The sequence below is a fragment of the Ochotona curzoniae genome, unplaced genomic scaffold (genome assembly GCF_017591425.1).
Source record: "Ochotona curzoniae isolate NIBS_2020 unplaced genomic scaffold, NIBS_Ocur_1.0 contig_1071, whole genome shotgun sequence".
Lineage (NCBI taxonomy): Eukaryota > Metazoa > Chordata > Mammalia > Lagomorpha > Ochotonidae > Ochotona > Ochotona curzoniae.
The window spans coordinates 25,804,015-25,822,437 of NW_024464939.1; the positions used below are offsets into that span (position 1 = coordinate 25,804,015).

At 36.8% G+C, this 18,423-nt stretch overlaps 1 protein-coding gene across 1 annotated transcript in view; it reads right to left on the bottom strand.

Annotated features, from left to right (window-relative positions):
• Positions 1-13,345, bottom strand: part of NKAIN3 (sodium/potassium transporting ATPase interacting 3) — a 246,115-nt gene extending 232,770 nt beyond the window's left edge. The window contains exons 1-4 of the mRNA XM_040993241.1: positions 13,342-13,345; positions 12,883-12,905; positions 12,252-12,389; positions 6,192-6,272 (exon numbers count right to left, since the gene is read on the bottom strand). Coding sequence (XP_040849175.1) covers positions 6,192-6,272; positions 12,252-12,389; positions 12,883-12,905; positions 13,342-13,345 — 246 coding nt within the window. The remainder of the gene's footprint in view (positions 1-6,191; positions 6,273-12,251; positions 12,390-12,882; positions 12,906-13,341) is intronic.
• Positions 13,346-18,423: the final 5,078 nt, after the last annotated feature.

Here is an 18,423-nt window from a genome sequence, read left to right on the forward strand (position 1 = left end):
TCTCCCACGCGGGTGCAGGGTCCCAAAGCTTTGGGCCGTCCTCGACTGCCTTCCCAGGCCACAGGCAGGGAGCTGGAAGGGAAGCGGGGCTGCTGGGATAGAACCAGCGCTCATATGGGATCCCGGGCGTGCAAGGCGAGGACTTTAACCACTTGCGCCACTGCGCCGGGCCCTGTGGAAAGCTTTTTAATTATATATTTATGGCTACCTGTATTTTCTGTTTTAGTTTTTGTTAGCTTTGAGAAGTTATTCTGTTGTAGGTATTTGTTCATGCTATTTCATTAGTTAATTTGTCTAAAAAGTTATTTATTATTTTCCTATTTGCTTTGTAATTTTGTATAACTTTTTAATTATTTCTTTTTATTCCGCTTGCTAATTCAGAATGCTTATGAAATTATAGAACAAGCCTAGCACATTAGTCTAGTGGCTAAATCCTCACTTTGTATGTGCCAGGATCCTGTTCCTATCCCAGCTGTTCCACTTCCTTTCAAGCTCCCTGCTTGTGTCTTGGGAAAGCAGTAGATGATGGCACAAAGCCATGGGATCCTGTACCTGCGTGGGAGACCTGGAGGAAGGTCTTGGATCCTAGCTTCCTATTGGCTCAGCTTTGGCCATTATGGCCACTTGGGGAGTGAACTAGCAGATGGAAGATCTTTCTGCCTGTCTCTCCTTCTTTCTATATATTTGCTTTTCCAACAATAGACAAGTAAGTAAATTAATTAATCAGTTAATTAATTAATTAACAAAAGTTGTTACATAATATACAATGTGCCCATATGTTGCAAACTCAGCTTTTTACCTTATCTGCCTTCACTAATACTCAAATTTCTAATTATTTTTTTTCTTTTTCTGGGCTAATCTTACTAAGTGATTGATAATTTATTTATTGGTAGCAATTAAATTACTCTTCCAAAATCTATTTATATAATTGTTTTTTCCTATTTTTGTAATGAATTTTTATTATAAAAAGAGAAGAGATTATGTAACAGCTGCAAATCCAAAAGAACAATTGTATTTATTTTTTTCTTATAGAATTCCACTTTAAAAGCAGTTCTTTTTTTCACTGTTTTAAACTCATCTACAAAAGAAGCATTAATTCATTGTTCCCTTTATTAAGTACTTTGAAATCACCTTTAAACTTTATATTGAATTATATTCTTTGATTGTAGATTATTTAAAATTTTCTGCTCAACTTTCCAACTAATAATAGATTTTCTAGATATCTTAAGACAATAGATTTGTATTTTTTAAAGATTTATTTATTTATTTATTAAAGATTTATTTATTTTTATGGAAAAGGCAGATATACAGAGAGGAAGAGAGACAACGAGAAAGATCTTCCAGCAGATGGTTCACTCCCCTAGTGGCTACAATGGCCATAGTTGAGTCGATCCGAAACCAGGAGTCTAGAGTTTCTTCCTGGTCTCCTACATAGGTACAGATTCCCAAGGCCCTGGGCCATCTTCAACTGCTTCCCAGACCACACTGGGAGCTGGATGTGAAGCAGGGCCACCAGGTTTAGAACTGGTGCCCATATGAGATCCTGGAATGTTCAACACTAGGACTTTACCCCATAGGCCATCGTGCCGGGCCCGATTTATTTTATTTTTATTGGAAAGTCAGATGTACAAAGAGGAGAAGAGAGAGATAGGAAGATCTTCTGCCCATTGTTTCACTACCCAAGTAACAACAACAGCCAGAGCTGCACCTATCTAAAGCCAGGATCCCTAAGCCTCCTTTGGGTCTCCCACTTACATGCAGGGTACCAAGGCTTTGGGGCCATCCTTGACTGCTTTCCCAGGTCACAGGCAAAGAACCGGATGGGAAGCAGGGCCGCTGGGATTAGAAACGGTGCCCATATAGAATCTGACACGTGCAAGGTGATGACTTTAGCTGTTAGGCTACTGCACCGAGTCCAAGACAATAGATTTGTAATTAATATTCAACTTATGTCTAAAAAATATTCTCTGTTGTCAGTCATGACACATTTATTGAAACATGTTAATGGGCAAGAATATAGTCTTTGTCAATGTTCCACAAGCACTTGAATGGAATCTGCATTTTTTTGTTTAAATATGGTGTTTTATATGTATCAGTTAGACAAGCTGATTGTCAGTGTTGTTCAAATCTTTTATCTTTGCTGAATTTCATCCAATTTTTCTATCAAAACCTGCACAAGGAGTGTTAAATGCAACTTGTTTGTGTAACTGTCAGTCTCTCTCTTTTACATTGCCAGGTTGGACTTTGCATGTTCTAAACTCTGTAATTTAACGTGGTTTAGGATTATGTCATATGGTACACTGACTCTGTTCTATTGCAGAATATCACTTTTTGCCAGTTAATGCTTCCTGATTTGAAGGTGACATTTTTTTTTCTGATATCGGTACACAATAAAGGTTTGCTTTTATTTATTGCTTGCAAAGCATGCAATTTTCATCCTTTTATTTTCAGTGTTCATATATATTAGCATTTGTACCTAAAATGGATTTCATTATAGATATAATTGAGTATTGTCTTTAAAGTCCAATGGTCTAATCTCAAAATCAATCAAATATAGGTTAATATGTATGTATATATACTCATCTAGAGGAACTGCACAAGGAGACTGGCATACCTTGAAGTGAAGGTACATTCCAGTATGCATCGCTACTCCCAAAGAAAAAGAGGGCTCCCCATGAAACTGCTAAATGATCATGTCAATAGGATGTCGGACTTTCTGCCCATGTCTTCACCTGCAATGTCATGATACACTTAAATAGCAGTATGATGGATTTATGACAATTGTTGAAGGAATGTACTAATCTCTATCTGTTCTATGTTGTTCTATTTATGCTTCACAATATTATGGACATTTTAATGTTGCATGTTCTAACTCTTATTTGTACCGACTGCTTTAGTTTCTCACACTCAGTAGTATTTAGCAGGGTATTTAGTTAGTTAAACTTTTAATTAATGGCAATGATTCTCAAGCATTTTGGCCTCAACACTCGTTCATACTTTTAAAAATTAATGAGGATTCCAATGAGAATTTGCTTATGTGTATTACCTTCATCAACATGTATCTTATTAGAAATTGAAATGAAGCATTTTTGAGGCACATGTACATCATTAATCTTCTAAACATAGTTAAGATCTCATGTCCACCTGCTTGTGGGACCACTCATTACCTTCCTGGTGAGCCCAGACTCTTTTTCACTGTGCAAATGCAAAATGTTGGCAAATAACACAAACTGACAATTCATTGATTTATCTGTCATTGAAATAACACCCTAACTCACAGAGACATTACAAAGTTACTTTAAATCCAATTTTTAAAGAAGATTCAATATTTCAGTACATACATTTTAGGCATTATATATATATATAATATAATACGAAAGATTTTGTCTATCTTTCCAAAAGAAATGTCTGCGGCTTATAAGCAGATGGGGAGCTTTGAAAAGTTAATATATAAACTAACACATTGAAGCCAGAAGTTCCTGCATGATGGAATCAACCTATCCTGGGAAGGGAAGCTGAGTATTTGTGTTTGTCAAGGATCCTTAACTTTGTACTGATTTCAGGATAGATTTCCTGTACACTCAAACTGATGTGAAACTGTGGCTAACCAGGAAGTTGTTACCAGTCTTTTGAAGCAGTAAATACAAGGAGACTAACAACAAAATCTTTAGGGTGTTTCTTTTAGAATCATCTATCTTTTTCACAATCCAGGCTACTTGGTTGAGTGCTTAATAGCATTTGATGGGTAACAGAATGAGTAACTAAGACTATAGCTTCAGTGTTAATATTCAAATAAATGGGGAAAATCCCTTTGGCATGTAAATTTATATTATAAAAAACAATTAATCAAAATAACCTTAAGCAGTGGTAGGAAGTAAAAATTACATATAACAAATGATTGCTTTGTTTATTTATTTACATTTTATCATTTCAGAGTTGTCTTGAAGCTTACCTGAGCTACCCAATACAATGTCTGTAAACAGCACAAAGCACACAACAAGCAGTAATGACTATTATTTTATTGGCAAATCTGATAATCCTATTATCACTGCAGTTCAGTGGTTTCCCAGAGGGCATGGAGTTGATTTGTGCAAGAGACATGATTTGACATGAAGACTTATGATTTGAAACATTTTTTTCCAGCCAGTTCTACTGGCCAAGCTTTGTCATTATTTATTTCAAATTTTTATTGAAGAAAATAAAAGATAATTTAATCCAGTGAAATAAAAAGTAGAATTAAAATGACCAATGAAATCATAAGATACAAAATGGCAGGAGTGGCATATGCTGTTTCAGTTATTCATAATTTTGTTATTAACAATTCTTTTATTCATAAGACTTGCCCTTAAAATTACTTCATAATCTGCACTTACAGAATATAACTGGGTATAGATTTAAACACATTTTTTTCTGTCTTAAAAATTAATGGTAAAATGCTATTAGCCACAATATTTGAGAAAGCTGTAACACATATGTATAAAACTTAATATTAGAAATATAAATTCTCATACCTGAGTCTGTTCACCCATCTGAGAAAATGATGAAAAGTTATTAAGTCAATATAGTGTAGGACAAATTGTTCAATACTCCTGAAAGTTCTTTTTGACATATTTTAGGGTAATAGTAATCAAGACAGCCTTGTACTGGTACAGAAACAGAGTGGAAGATCAATGGAACAGAGTAGAAACATCTGAAGGGAGCACACACATATACAGACAAATAATCTTTGACAAAAGAGCAGAAAACAACCCAAGAAAAAAGGAAGGTCTCTTAAAGAAATGCTGCTGGGACAATTGGATAGTAACCTGAAGAAGTAAGAAACAAAATCCCCACATTTTACCATACATAAAGATCAAATCTAAATGAATAAAAGATCTAAACCTACACCCACAAACCATCAAATGTTTAGAAGAAAATATAGGAAATATTCCACAAGATGTAGGTGCAGGCAAAGACTTCAGTGAAAAATTATCAAAAGCAAAGGAAGTCAAGGTGAAAATAAATGAATAGGACTATATCAAACTAAGAAGATTCAGCACAGCAAAGGAAACAACACAAGAGCAACCAACACAGTGGGAGAAAATCTGCACACGACAAATACCCAAAATGTACAAAGAACTCCAGCATAACCATAATAACAAAAGAAACAAACCCGTTAATAAATGGGTGATAGAAATTAGCAGACACCTTTAAAAGGAACAAATCAAAATGGCTAGCAGATATATGAAAAACTTTCTAGCAATAAGGGAAATTCAAATAAAAATAATACTGAGGTTCCACTTAACTCCACTAAGGATGGCCTGCATAGAGAAAACTACAAATTCTACCTGCTGGCAAGGATGAGAGGAAAAAGGAATGCTACTCCACTGCTGGTGGGAATGCAGGCTGATGCAGCCATTGTGGAAATCATATGGAGAATATTCAAGCAACTGAAAATCCACCTAGTATATGACCCAGGAATTTCACTTCTGGAAATATATCTAAAGGACCTGATAACATGAGAAAGCAATGTGCACCCCCGTATTCATTGCAGCACAATCAACAATTGTGAAAACTTGGAAGCAACCTTGATGCTCATTGACAGAGGACTGAGTAAAGAAACTGTGGTTCATCTACTCTATGGAATGCTACTCAGCTATTACCAAAAAAAAAATGGAACACAATTATTTGTGGCCAAATGGGTCAAACTGGAGACCATTATGCTAAAGAAAATGAGCTAGTCCCGAAAGGTCAGATGCCACATGTTTGCTCTTACATAAGATAACATCCATCAAAAATCTCAATGCTAATATGGCTGATAATACTGATGCATTTGCTTCTTAGAGTGTTCCACTTACATGGATGTCAATTTCATTCTTATTCAAACTTTTATTTTTCACTTAATATTCCAGCAAAGTGAATGGCTTTCTATTTGTGTCAGCTATATTCACGTTTTGGATAATCCTTTGTCCCACTTTAAACATGAGAATACCCAACACTATTTTTCACTTAATTTTTGGAATTTGCTCACAGTAACAATGTATTTTTGAACCTGTAATATTTATTTGTTCCTACTATCATTTTTCCCTGAATGATATCAAGATTCTTTCTGATTAGCATTTCATTCGTAATATTCTTACATTACTCCACGTATATAATGATAGTAATACACATCACAAAGGTTAATTTATTAAAGACCAAGATAAACTCACCTTGGAGAGGCCACCTACTTCCAGGTAAAAGCAGATAATGAATACATTCCAGGTGACCCACAGTGCAGTCCATACTGTATACTATATAGAAAAGAGAGAGAGAGAAGAAAAAGATGGGGATGAAAGGTTTGTATGCTAAATAGTCCAATCACAACAGTATCAATGTTTAAGTCTTCTGAGAAGAAGCAGATGGAGAAAATTCAGCAAACACTACACCTTATGAAGTCCCCTAAGATCTCTGGAAATTAAAAAAAGTCAGTAGTCTGCTACTCTCAGTGATGCAAATAGAGCTAGATTTATTTTTAAAACTGCTATCTTGGAAGTGAAATTTAAATCCAAGTTCTGGCTTCATTTCTGTTTTCTATTATTTGTTTCAAAGAATAAAATTACAGTTTTTCTGTATGCTTTCTATGTTTCTGTCTAATCTATCTATATCTATCTAATATCATCATCATCATCTATCACTAATCTGTAATCTTTGGTAGATAATACTAAACAATCAAAATGTTAGCAGGGTCTGTTCAAGTTCAGCACTTCCATAACCCTGAGTTAAGATTCTGTCAGGGGACCTGATGCTGTAGTCTGTTGGCTTAAGTCCTCACCTTGCATGCACCAAGATCCTATATACATGCCATTTTTAATCCCAGCTGCCCCGCTTCCCATCCTGCTCCCCCTTGGTAGCCTGGGAAAGCATTGAGGATGGCCCAAAGTCTTGGGATCCTGCACCCGCGTGGGAAACCCAACAGAAACTCCAGGCTTCTGGCTTAGGACCAGCTCAGCTCCAGCTGTTGCGACCACTTAGGGAATGAATCAGTGCACAGATCTTCTGTCTCTCCTCCTCTCTGTGTATCTGACTGTCCATAAATAAAATAAATCTTAAATCAAAATCATGCTTGAACATATGGAGTAAAATTAACAGATTTTCATCTGTTGAACAATTTTATTAAGAGAGGAGCATGTGCTTCTCATGTAATCATATAATATGATCATATGGAATATTTTAATAGACAATAGGACATGGATGAGGAAATATTTTTATCATGAAAAATAGCTTTCACTTGTATGCTACAAACTCTGAAAATACGTGTCTTACTGAGTCATCATTTTATTTGCATATTGTATGTTAGGAAACACATTCCCCATAGCAGCAGTCTTAAGCTAGCTCTAGATAGACTCGTCAATGGAAAGGGTCTTAGGGCTCACCCTAGGCTCTCTCTTACACAGACCAGGAAACTCAAGCCCAGGGAAGTAACATCGACACAGCTTGGATGACCAAGGATGATTCATGCCCTAGAACACGACTATTTGCCCATTTGGTTCACTTTACCATAAAAATGTATAAATAAATTAAGATAAATTTTCAAATCATATCCTTACTTTATTTTCTGATTTATCAATAGTGTATGAGTTTCAGACATGGCAGTAAATAACCACATGGCAAGTTACTGGTAGCAATTTTTCTTAATTTTCCCTTGGAAAGTATATCTTTTCCAGTCTCCAATAATAATTTTTCAGCACATAGAATTTTAGATTACATTTTTCCAATATTTTATCTACTATTTTCTGAGATGTTAGGTAATTTTTTTTTATTACAAAGTCAGATATACAGAGAGGAAGAGAGACAGAGAGGAAGATCTTCTGTCTGATGATTCACTCCCCAAGTGAGTGCAATGGCCAGTGCTGTGCCGATCTGAAGCCGGGAGCTTGGAACTTCCTCCAGGTCTCCCACATGTGTACAGGGTGTAGGGTCCCAAGGCTATAATCCATCCTCAACTGCTTTCCCAGGCTACAAGCAGGGAACTGGATGGGAAGCAGCGTTGCTGGGATTAGAACCAGAACCTATATGGGATGCTGGTGTATGAAGGCAAGAACTTTAGCTGTTGAGCTAGTGCTCCAGGCCTGGAATTGAGTCTTTAAATTCAACTGTGATAAGCTCTAGTTGTTGTAAACCATGTCAGCTTTACCATTCATGTTTTTTTTTTTTTTTTTTTGCAAAATCAGTCTTTGCGTGCCATTAAATTCTTGTAGTGATGAAAATTTTATTTTATTAACCCCTGAATTAGTATTGTGCATATACTTGATGCAACAAAATGTTAGTTTGAAACTGATTAATTTCATTGATATATTCTATTGTTTCAGCTAATAAAAGAAGACAAACCTGAGAATAGAAGTGATTTTAAGAGATTTTTTTTCAGATTTACAAGGCTTTTTTTATATTCACTATAAGTTCAGACATCCAATCTAGGAGTCCTCTTGCTACCACTTCACTGGCAGTGCTTCTTGATTAATGTGATGTATGCCACAGTCTTTTTCTATCTTTTCTCATTCCAGAATTAATTTCAAGCCACCTGCTGTAGCTTCAAATGGAAGCATTCACGAAAATAACTCAGATGAACAGCCCATTGTGTAATTTAGAAAAACCTTCTCAGTTCTAACCACCTTCCCAAATAGCAATTTAATGGTTGCATAAAAGGAACCTCTGTGAACAGATTTCACAGCGTTAGGGATTAATGATTCTTCAGAAATATTTCCCAGATAACTAATTTTTACTCCTCTAAGAACAATAAATGATCTTGAATTCCACATAGGTCTTATTGTTCTGTGATTACCTGAGGAAGCAGGGAAAGATCATTTCCAACATCAAAGCTTACACCGACAGTAGTAATGTATTGTCTAGACTTAGGACCAAAGTAACCATTATTTCAAACAGAGTGGAGGAACCCCACAATAACAAGAGGGAGGCAGAAAACACATCAGCTCTGTTGCTTACTGTCTGTGCCCTTTGGGCAAGTTACAAAGTGTTTCTAACTTATTTCCTTGCTGAAAAATTAGGGATGCTAATACATTATTTTAAGCAATATTTGTGAAGAGTATGCCAAATGATTTAATTGGAGTGGAGAGTTCGGCCATCAATTAATGCCTTGCTTTCTCTCCACCTTCCTGGGAGAGAACTTGGCTAAGATGGCAAATAAAACAACAGCAATTTCATTGGCAAAAGCACATTTTAAATATAAAGGTGAGCACAAAGGGGTTGCTGTTGTTTAGTAGATGATTTTCTCTGAAGATTCAGAAAGATCCAAACCTGCACACTGGAGTGAGAAGGAATCGAGAAAACTGTCAACTCAGAAGTGTACTTTGTGTCCTTTTGGGCCAAATGGGGAGTGGATAGACATTGAGCACTCCAGCCTCCCCTGCCCTCTGAAGGACCCATGCAAACATATTGTAAAAGAAGTTCCACATGTTGAAACAAAAAAAAGAAAAGTTTAACCATTAAATTGTGTGTTAAGAGTGGGTATGAAGACTGACAGCAAACCAGGTGGGTCTACAAGAGTAACAGGCTGACGATCTGGGTAGTAGCACAAGATGCTTGATGCTGAAGTGCACACACTTTCCCCCCTTTCAAGTCTGCCCCTGCTCAAGTTAGCCTAGGCTTTTTCCCCACCACTGCTCTTATTCACTTTCATTGATAGTGTCACATCTCCAGATGGCTCCCTTCCTTCCCATGCTCTTCCTTTTGTAATGAACTCCTTGAGATTAAGGACTAGTTCAGCAGCCCCAGTGTGGTATACAATATAACAGGTCTGCAATAACTGCCTATAGAAGGAGTGGCAACTTCTGCTTTTGAGCTTCTGTTGCATGCGCTGTGTGTCCTGCCCAGAGTTCCTTTCACCCTCTTCTTTCAAAGTGAACTCATATCCAGACTCATGGTAGGACTCAGGTCGCCACAACATTGCATGCCCCTACACTGTCGTATTCCCCTTTAGATATCTCATGCCACATCTTATATCACTGTTGCAATTTAAAAGTTATGACCATTATGATTTGTTAAAAAGGACACTTCCTCAACCAGCTTGTAAATCAAGTATCTGGGGGACAAGATTATCTGTATTTTCCCGCTAGTGTTTTGTACATTGTTCATAATGCCAAGGACATAGTAGAAAACTGATGAATATATTCTGTGGATAACTAAATGAATCAAAAGGAAGGAAGTTAGAAAAAAAGATGTAGAGAAGAAGGGAAGAATGAGAGGAAGAGAGGCAGACATGCATTCCAGATATTGAACAAGAACATCCTGAGAGCTCAAACTGCTAAGGAAATAGCAGGGGTTTTAGCAGGTGACTGGGGAAAACACAAAACATGCATGGGAAGGCAAGAGAGCTGACATTTACAAGCAAGGGAAATCAGGAACCTTGACCAAGGCAATGGTTGTGGTGCAGGGTTAATTAAAAGGGAAAAGCAGTAGGATTGCATAATGGCTCTCCCATGCTAATCAGCTTCATTGCACAGAGTATTTTGGTTTCATAGACATCAGGTGTTTGGCACAGAACACCAACATCATATACTTTTAAAAAAATCTATGGTGAGTAAAAATATTTTGTTTATTATACAGGCTATAACATATTTAGTCTGATGTTCTACATGGTGTCATGTAACATTTTACCTTGTAAATTCAACCCACAAAACATGTATCCAACAGATTATACAGGGACCTAGTACAGGCTATCTTTAAAAAAAGAGTAAAGTGAAAATTATTTAGCATCTGTAGCAAATTAAATGATATTCAATCTTTCTGGGGACATGATGAAGACTGAGTCTGGGGGTCACTATATTCACCACTACAATATTATGGACAACATAGAAATGCCAATTTTGAGGTTCAAAAATACTGGATGAGTAGATTTAGAGAATAATTGATACAATTTGACAAGTTACATTAGTTCAAAATTGGGAAGTTGGGTATTTTCTAAATCTTTTATTTTTTCTTTTTAGTGTGACAGTGTCACCATACAACAAAATGTTAATAATTCTTTAAGGGTCAGTAAAATTTTTAAAACATGTTATTCCTATTTATAATTACTAATATAAGAAGTCTTAAAAATATCATGGAAATGCATAGAATGAAAAATTATGCATTGTTAGAAAAAATTTGCACCAAAGTAAACATACATTTTAGCTTTTTTCAAAAATACTGTGAAGTACCCTTGTGCATGCTTTTATAAATCCATTACATACATGTAACAAGCAGTGCTTTCCTTTTTAAACAAAATATAATACACAGAATAAGTTCCATTAGCTTGTGGTTTACAGCATACATTTCATTAAACTATGTACAATAGAGTATGTACTGTTCAATATTTGATATGGTATGCACAATGAACCTATTAATATGTTTCAAACTTGGCTTGACCAGAGGAAAAAATCATGAAGTGTTTCATGGCTATGTATAAAAAAGATCCTTCAATATATGCATTCATAATATCTTAAAACAATTAGAATTTAAATATACTTGTGCTTTCGATGATTAAATTATGCTACATGGATATGTTTTCAGGGTTAGTGATAGACATTATTGCAACATAATGCTGAGTTAATGCATAAACTCACTGATACTGCAATGAATGTCAGTGAATGTGTATAAATCCACATTGCATCTTATTACAACTACATTTCCTTCTCCATCCAAATACTCCTCTATCTAAATACTACTTGAAATTTCCTGATGAAGCTTGAATTCAGTGGCAATATGAGTCATGCTCTATGTTTCACTCTTTTTCTAAAGCTTTATTTCCACTTGAAAGGCAGAGTTACAAAGAGAAAAGGAGAGGCAGAGAGAGAGAGATCTGCAACCTGCTGGTTCACTCCCTTAATGGCCACAATGTACAGACTGAGCCTGTCTGAAGCTAGGAGCTTCTAGACCCTGGATATAGGGTGCTGAGGATTTGCATCATCTACCATTGTTGTCCCAGAGAGCTGATAGGAAGTGGAGCAGACACAACATGGAGCAGGCACCCATTTGGAATGCCAGTACTGTAGCTGGAGGTTTAACTGGCTAAACCACACACCAAGGCTCTAAATGTCACAGAGATATTTTGCTTTACTCTTCCTATAACAATCATTATGTTATCTTTTCCCATAGATAAACATTTCTTATGAGTATTGAATATTTAAGGACCAGAGCAACAATGCTACATCTAGCAGAACAGATATTTAAATTATTTCATTCAACTTCTTACAGTAACAATATTTATGAAAAGAGACATGATAAAAAATAAAACTTACCACCATGATATATCGAGGTCTGTACTGAATGGTTCCAAACAAACCCAATATAACAACTATTATATGAAGAAAATTTCCAAGAATAGGCGCCCACTGGAAGCCAAGGAAGTCAAAGATCTGCCTCTCTAACGCTGAGAGCTACAAAAAAGCAAAAAGAGTTCATTGGCATCTAATCCAAGCATTGTCATGCCATGTCTTTATTTCACAGAGTAGTTTGCATATTCACTTTCACTCACAGGGCAACCGTTGCCAGGATTTTGATATTTGTTTCAGGTACAGTTTTGCTTAGCTTCTTTCAGAAAATAATATGAATATTACATAACAGGTGTCAACACATTCTAAACCTGTATGAAGTGCTAATGAAATCGTTTCCTACAGTAGACAATTCAGGCTGATATTTTATGACTTAAGGTCATTATTATTTTAAAACAAGTAATTGGCTGAGTAGAGCATCCTTGGAACAGTGACCAAGAACTTTAGGATTGCTATGCTAGAATTGTAACATTTTGAAAAACAGTGCAAAATGAAACCATTTACCATTCTGTGCAAAATGTATATTAACAAAATTTGCTTTTCTTTCTTTCTTGTCCTTGGCCTGACAGGGATAACAGGGTTTCACCACTTTTCTTACTGAAACTTGTTTATTTACTGACTCTGGAATGCAGAATCCATCATAAAACTGAAATAAAACATAATCCCGTTGAATCAGATTTTATTAATTCCATAGACTCATTTAAAAATTCAACTCAGGTTATGTGAAAGCCTTTCTAAATATCCAAACTAAAATTATCAGGTTATAAAAATTTTATACATGACAAGGTTTATTAGCTTTTTGTGATATAAGTTACATTTTAAACAGCTTTGAAATAAATCCTCATACATGCCTAAACCATTGATGAGTAAGTGGATGAGTTTCAAATAGTTCAGTGAACACCAACAATTATTATCACACACACAAATTGAACTTCTATATCTGAAGTTTTTACAATTTCCTCTGCTATATTTGGATAGCAGTGTTACACATTTTAGGCATTTTTCTAGATTTATTTTGATAAAATAGTAATTGTAATAAAAATGATGCATTGATTACCCATAGTGATGGCACTAGAAACTATAGTTGTAAAATGAAAACGGCACCCGGGGTGTTTTCCTTGATATGTGGCAGGTGTATGCATGCCTGAATAGCTTTAATTTCCATACATAAAGAAATGTCCTCCATTCTGTCAATTGAATTTACCTTGGTTAAAATTAGTTTCAGTGAGTTGTGGAGGAGAAAATAGCTGAAACCTAAGGACAACTGCAGTAAATGGATATTCATTTCATGGATTTTCCTGATCATGAGGTGATCTGGCATTGTCTCTTGTACCACAAATGTACAGAAACAGATATGACAGAAAATAAGCTCAGTGGTGGGAGAAATAGCAATGAATTATCTCTCTCATAATTATCACTGTTTTTGACTAATTACTTCCCAGGAATTTTCCCCTAAAGATGCAGCATTTAATATCGACCCATCAGTGTTTTTGTTTGCTTGTTTGTTTATTTGTTTGTTTTAATGTAGCAACAGGATGGATGAACACAGGATGAGAGGTTGGGAACAAGCATCCAGGAAAATGAGCAACAAGTCAACTCATTCTGGAAATCAGCCCTATTTTAACAGTGGTGTGCATTCAAATATCCTTTAAATGAATTTCTCAGGGGGCAAGTCATGGATAGCATTCTTCTTTAGGACAGCATATAAAGCACACATGGTCAAAAGAAATCAAACTAAATACACTGAGAAATTTGCTTTCTATATGCTATGTCTCCATTTGTTAGTATTTGCATTTTGAGAACTTAGCACATTTGAGTGGCTTAATGTAAAAACACAAATAGAAGGCCACCCAAAACAGAGATTGGTTCATATCAAGAACATGGTAGAGGGAAGGTGTAAGAATATACACAACTGTGGGAACTGAATTTGACTGTTCTATTTGACTTTACTTGTTATCATTTTATTCTGTTTTGTAAACATTTATCCATTTATTTGTAAAGCAGAGAGATATCTTCCATCCCTTGACTTATTCAGGTCTTACAGAGAAAGGAGAGACACAGAGAGGCCTATCATATGCTGATTCCCTCCCCAAATGGCCGCAATGCCAGAGCTGAGCTGATCCAAAGCTAGGACACCATAGGCTTCTTCCCACGTGGGTCTTGTGGTTCCAAGGGCTGGAATCATCCTCTTGTGCCCATCTAAATCATAAGCAGTGAGCTGGAGAAGAAGTGATGCTGCTGGGACATGCACTGGTGTTCATTTGGGATGTTGGTGGCAGCAGGTGGAGGATTATCTCACTATACAACCATGCCAAGTCCCAAATCAGAATTCTTTATCTCTACAAACTCCATATAGCCCTCAACTACCTCATTTGCTCTAAATAGCTCATCTGTTTGATTCCCGTGGAACATTTCATGATATCCAACTTTTGCATACACAGACATGCTCCTTGCCAATAAGAGTCTTATATTTTAAAATACAATTAAAAGACACTTTCCTAATGGATCTGCAAGTGAAAAAGGAGTGATGGCATTTGGATTATGACTCTACTCGTTAGAGACATGCCACCAACAGTTCTAAAATCCTAGAGATTCAACTATTGTTTTAAATCAAAAACTACACTGGAGAAGCTATTATGCATATACCAGTGAGTAAGCCTTTCAAAAAATTTAACATCAAGAGAACACACTTCTTGTATCTCATATCTATATTTTTCAAAGATATTAATTTTTATCGGAAAGACAGATTTACGGAGAGAAGGAGATACAGAGAAAAAAATCTTCCATCCCTTGACTCACTCCCCAAGAGGCTACAACAGCTGGAGCTGAGCCATTCTGAAGCCAGGAGCCAGGTGCTTCTTCTGGGTCCCCAAGGTGGGTGCAATGTGCCAAAGCTTACACTGCTTTCTCAGGGCAGAGGCAGAGAGCTGGATGGGAAGCAGAGCATCCTAGACCTGACCCCATATGGGATCCCAGTGTGTACAAGGCCAGGATTTAGTCATTGGACCATCTCACTGAGCCATCATATATATAATAAGAAGATGTTTCCTTCCCTTCATTTTCCCTCCCTATTTCACTCAGTACCTATCCATATCATATACACAGAATTTGAGATGGATTCAGATTCCTGGCATATGCAAAGTTAGATAACATTCAGAATAGTCTAGCTTTGTACCACGTGTTTCATTGCTTGATTTTTCACCATTTCCTATGTTTTGGATGATCATCGGTGCTCATGTAGTTATGTGACCAGTGCTTTCCTTCTTGCCAAGTGTGATTGTCTAAACTATAACTTCAACTATTTTTTTTTATTATTTTTTTATTGGAAAGGCAGATATACAGAGAGGAGAGACAGAGAGGAAGATCTTCCGTCCGATGATTCACTCCCCAAGTGAGCGCAACGGGTCGATACTATGCCGATCCGAAGCCAGGAGCCTCTTCCGGGTCTCCCACGCGGGTGCAGGTTCCCAAAGCTTTGGGCCGTCCTCGACTGTTTTCCCAGGCCACAGGCAGGGAGCTGGAAGGGAAGCGGGGCTGCTGGGATTAGAACCGGCGCCCATATGGGATCCCGGGCGTGCAAGACGAGGACCTTTAACCACTTGCGCCACCGCGCCGGGCCCAACCTCAACTATTTTTATTAAGAGAAGTGATTGTTTCCAGAATATTTGTCAAAACTTCTGGAATTTTGTCCATATGTTCTAAGTCCCTATATCTAAAGGAAGTTGAACAGGCATTTCCTATTCTCATAATTAAGTAATGAAGCTGTCAGCTACTGGTTAAGTAAATAACGTAAGATCTTAGGAAATGCTAATAATCTACTTTTTGAAGAAATAAGGAATCGTGGGTAATATAGGTTGCTGTTAAAAGAGGAATAGACATTTCATGGCAAAGAGGCAGATTTATGGAGGCTGATATACCGGATGAGTGCACCTGCAGGGCACCGAGGCATCACATAGTCACTCATGCATGTTTTTGTTTATCCTGTGCACTGACTCAGCACAGCAGTTGTCAGAGTGGCAATTGTTTAAAAAAAAAAAAAAAACTTAATAGCTTAGACAATAATCCAATGAGTTAAAGAAATTCTCAAAAGCAAATACTTGGATATGAGATTACTTAGCACTACAATTGCTCCATACCTACTCATCCAATTTGATGTTCAGCAAAAGTGACAAAAATAGTATTATTTATATTTAATAAAGAAACAGAAAAATCAACTGCTGAGTACCACAGCTGGAACAATCATGTGGATTTCTGGTCCAAACGAATCTAAAATCATGTGGCTAATAATGCTAAGTTTCTTATTTGTTTGTTTGAGATGTAGATAGGGAAAGAAAGACATGAAGGCACAATCCCACCTGATGTTTCATTCCCCAAATGTATGCAGTGGATAAGAGGCCAAAGCAGGAGTCACAAACTCAATCCAAGCTTCTCCCATGGGTAGTAGGGGCTCAAGCATCTGAGCCATCACCACTGCCTGCCAGGGTCTGCATTAATACGAGGCTGGAGTCAGGAAATGGCTTTGGAATTTTAACACATCTGTCACAAACTAGCAACCGGGCATACTAACTTCAGGCTACATTCCAACTAACATAGTAAATTCTGAAATTTTATCAAAAACAAGTAGAAATAACATAGGAAACATGGTGGTATATTTTATACTTTAAATCTCTTGCATCTCCTCTCTGCTCAATTCTAGATGGGGCACTCTCCCTCCATTTTTCACAAAAAAAGTAAATTGTATCTTTTAGAAGCTTGCTAGGTATTCTACTGTGGCCAAGCTTCAGTATTTCCAACAAAGTAGATAATGGTTATTTTTGACTTGCTCATAAATGCTAAGAAATGTACATGAAGGATATAGATAACAGTAAGTAGAGAAAGTGGAGTTTTATGTTTTCTGTGTGAGGCAGGTGTAGTGGTGAGTGGATTAAGCCACTACTCAGGATGCCCGCACCCCACATATTTCTTGGTTCAAACTCTGTGTTTCCATCCATTTTTCTGCTAATATGCCTGGAAAGCAGGATACATTGGCTCATGCATTTGATTTTCTACCACACATTTAGGAAACTTGTGTTGAGTTCCTGGATCCTGGCTTCAGTATGGAACAGCCCCAGATGCTGTTCCTGTTTGGGGAATGATCCAGAGGACAGATGATCTCTCTCTTTCTCTTTGTCTTTCTCAGTCTCATATTAATTTGCCTTTTAAATAAATGATTATAAATGTTTCTTGTTGTTTCAGTGATCTAACGAATTACTCAAATTTACTCTTGCTTGTTACTTTCTGCAGTTCAGAATCCCAGAATGGCTCTGATAAAGCTGGGCTCTTCCTGGAGGCTATGTGGGAGATATTTGATTTGTCTAGCTTCTAGATGAAGACATCCATATTCTTTTGTGGGGAACATTCTTCCTCCACCTTCAGAACCAGCCATGATGGGTGAATACTAACGATGACAAGCGTCTCTTTCCTTCTCACCTCTCATCATCTTCTCTTGGGTTTATGCAGGGTCCTTCTGAAGGTCAGCTAATACCTAATTGCATATGTGATATCAATTCTCCTTTGCCACATGTAGTAGTAACAAATTTACACTTTCTAACAGTTGGGGCAAGGGCATCCTTGGAAACCAATAAGTTGCTTACTTTACAGTCGTTATTTCCTTCCCTTTCAATTTAAGGCTTCCTCAGGGATGGAACCTGTTCCTAGTGGGGAGGTTTCCAAGTCTCATTCCCCAGTGAGTTAGGCGAAGCTCAGGGCCTTTCCTCCTCTTCTTTCAGCCACCACAAACCACACTAGAAAGAGCTTCACTGCCTATTCTAGAACCTGCTATGACCAGCCCCAAACCATCCTGCAAACATTGAAGTAGCATTGTAATTTAAACTTTGTGATGTAAATTCTCAGTAGTTTGATGTAAAAGCATACTTTTGACTCTATGAAAGAATTGTGGAGGTTTTTTCAACAAGGCATAACAATGAAAAAGAGTACTTTCAGGATACATGGCAGCCTATATGCAGCATTATCCTAGAAATATGCTAAAATGAAAACATATGAATAAGCCTGCTTGTTTTTTGCCTTGAAAAAATTACTTACATGTGAATAGTCAGAAAATCTTTTGTAATCTCTCTAGTGTTGACTAATAACATTAATT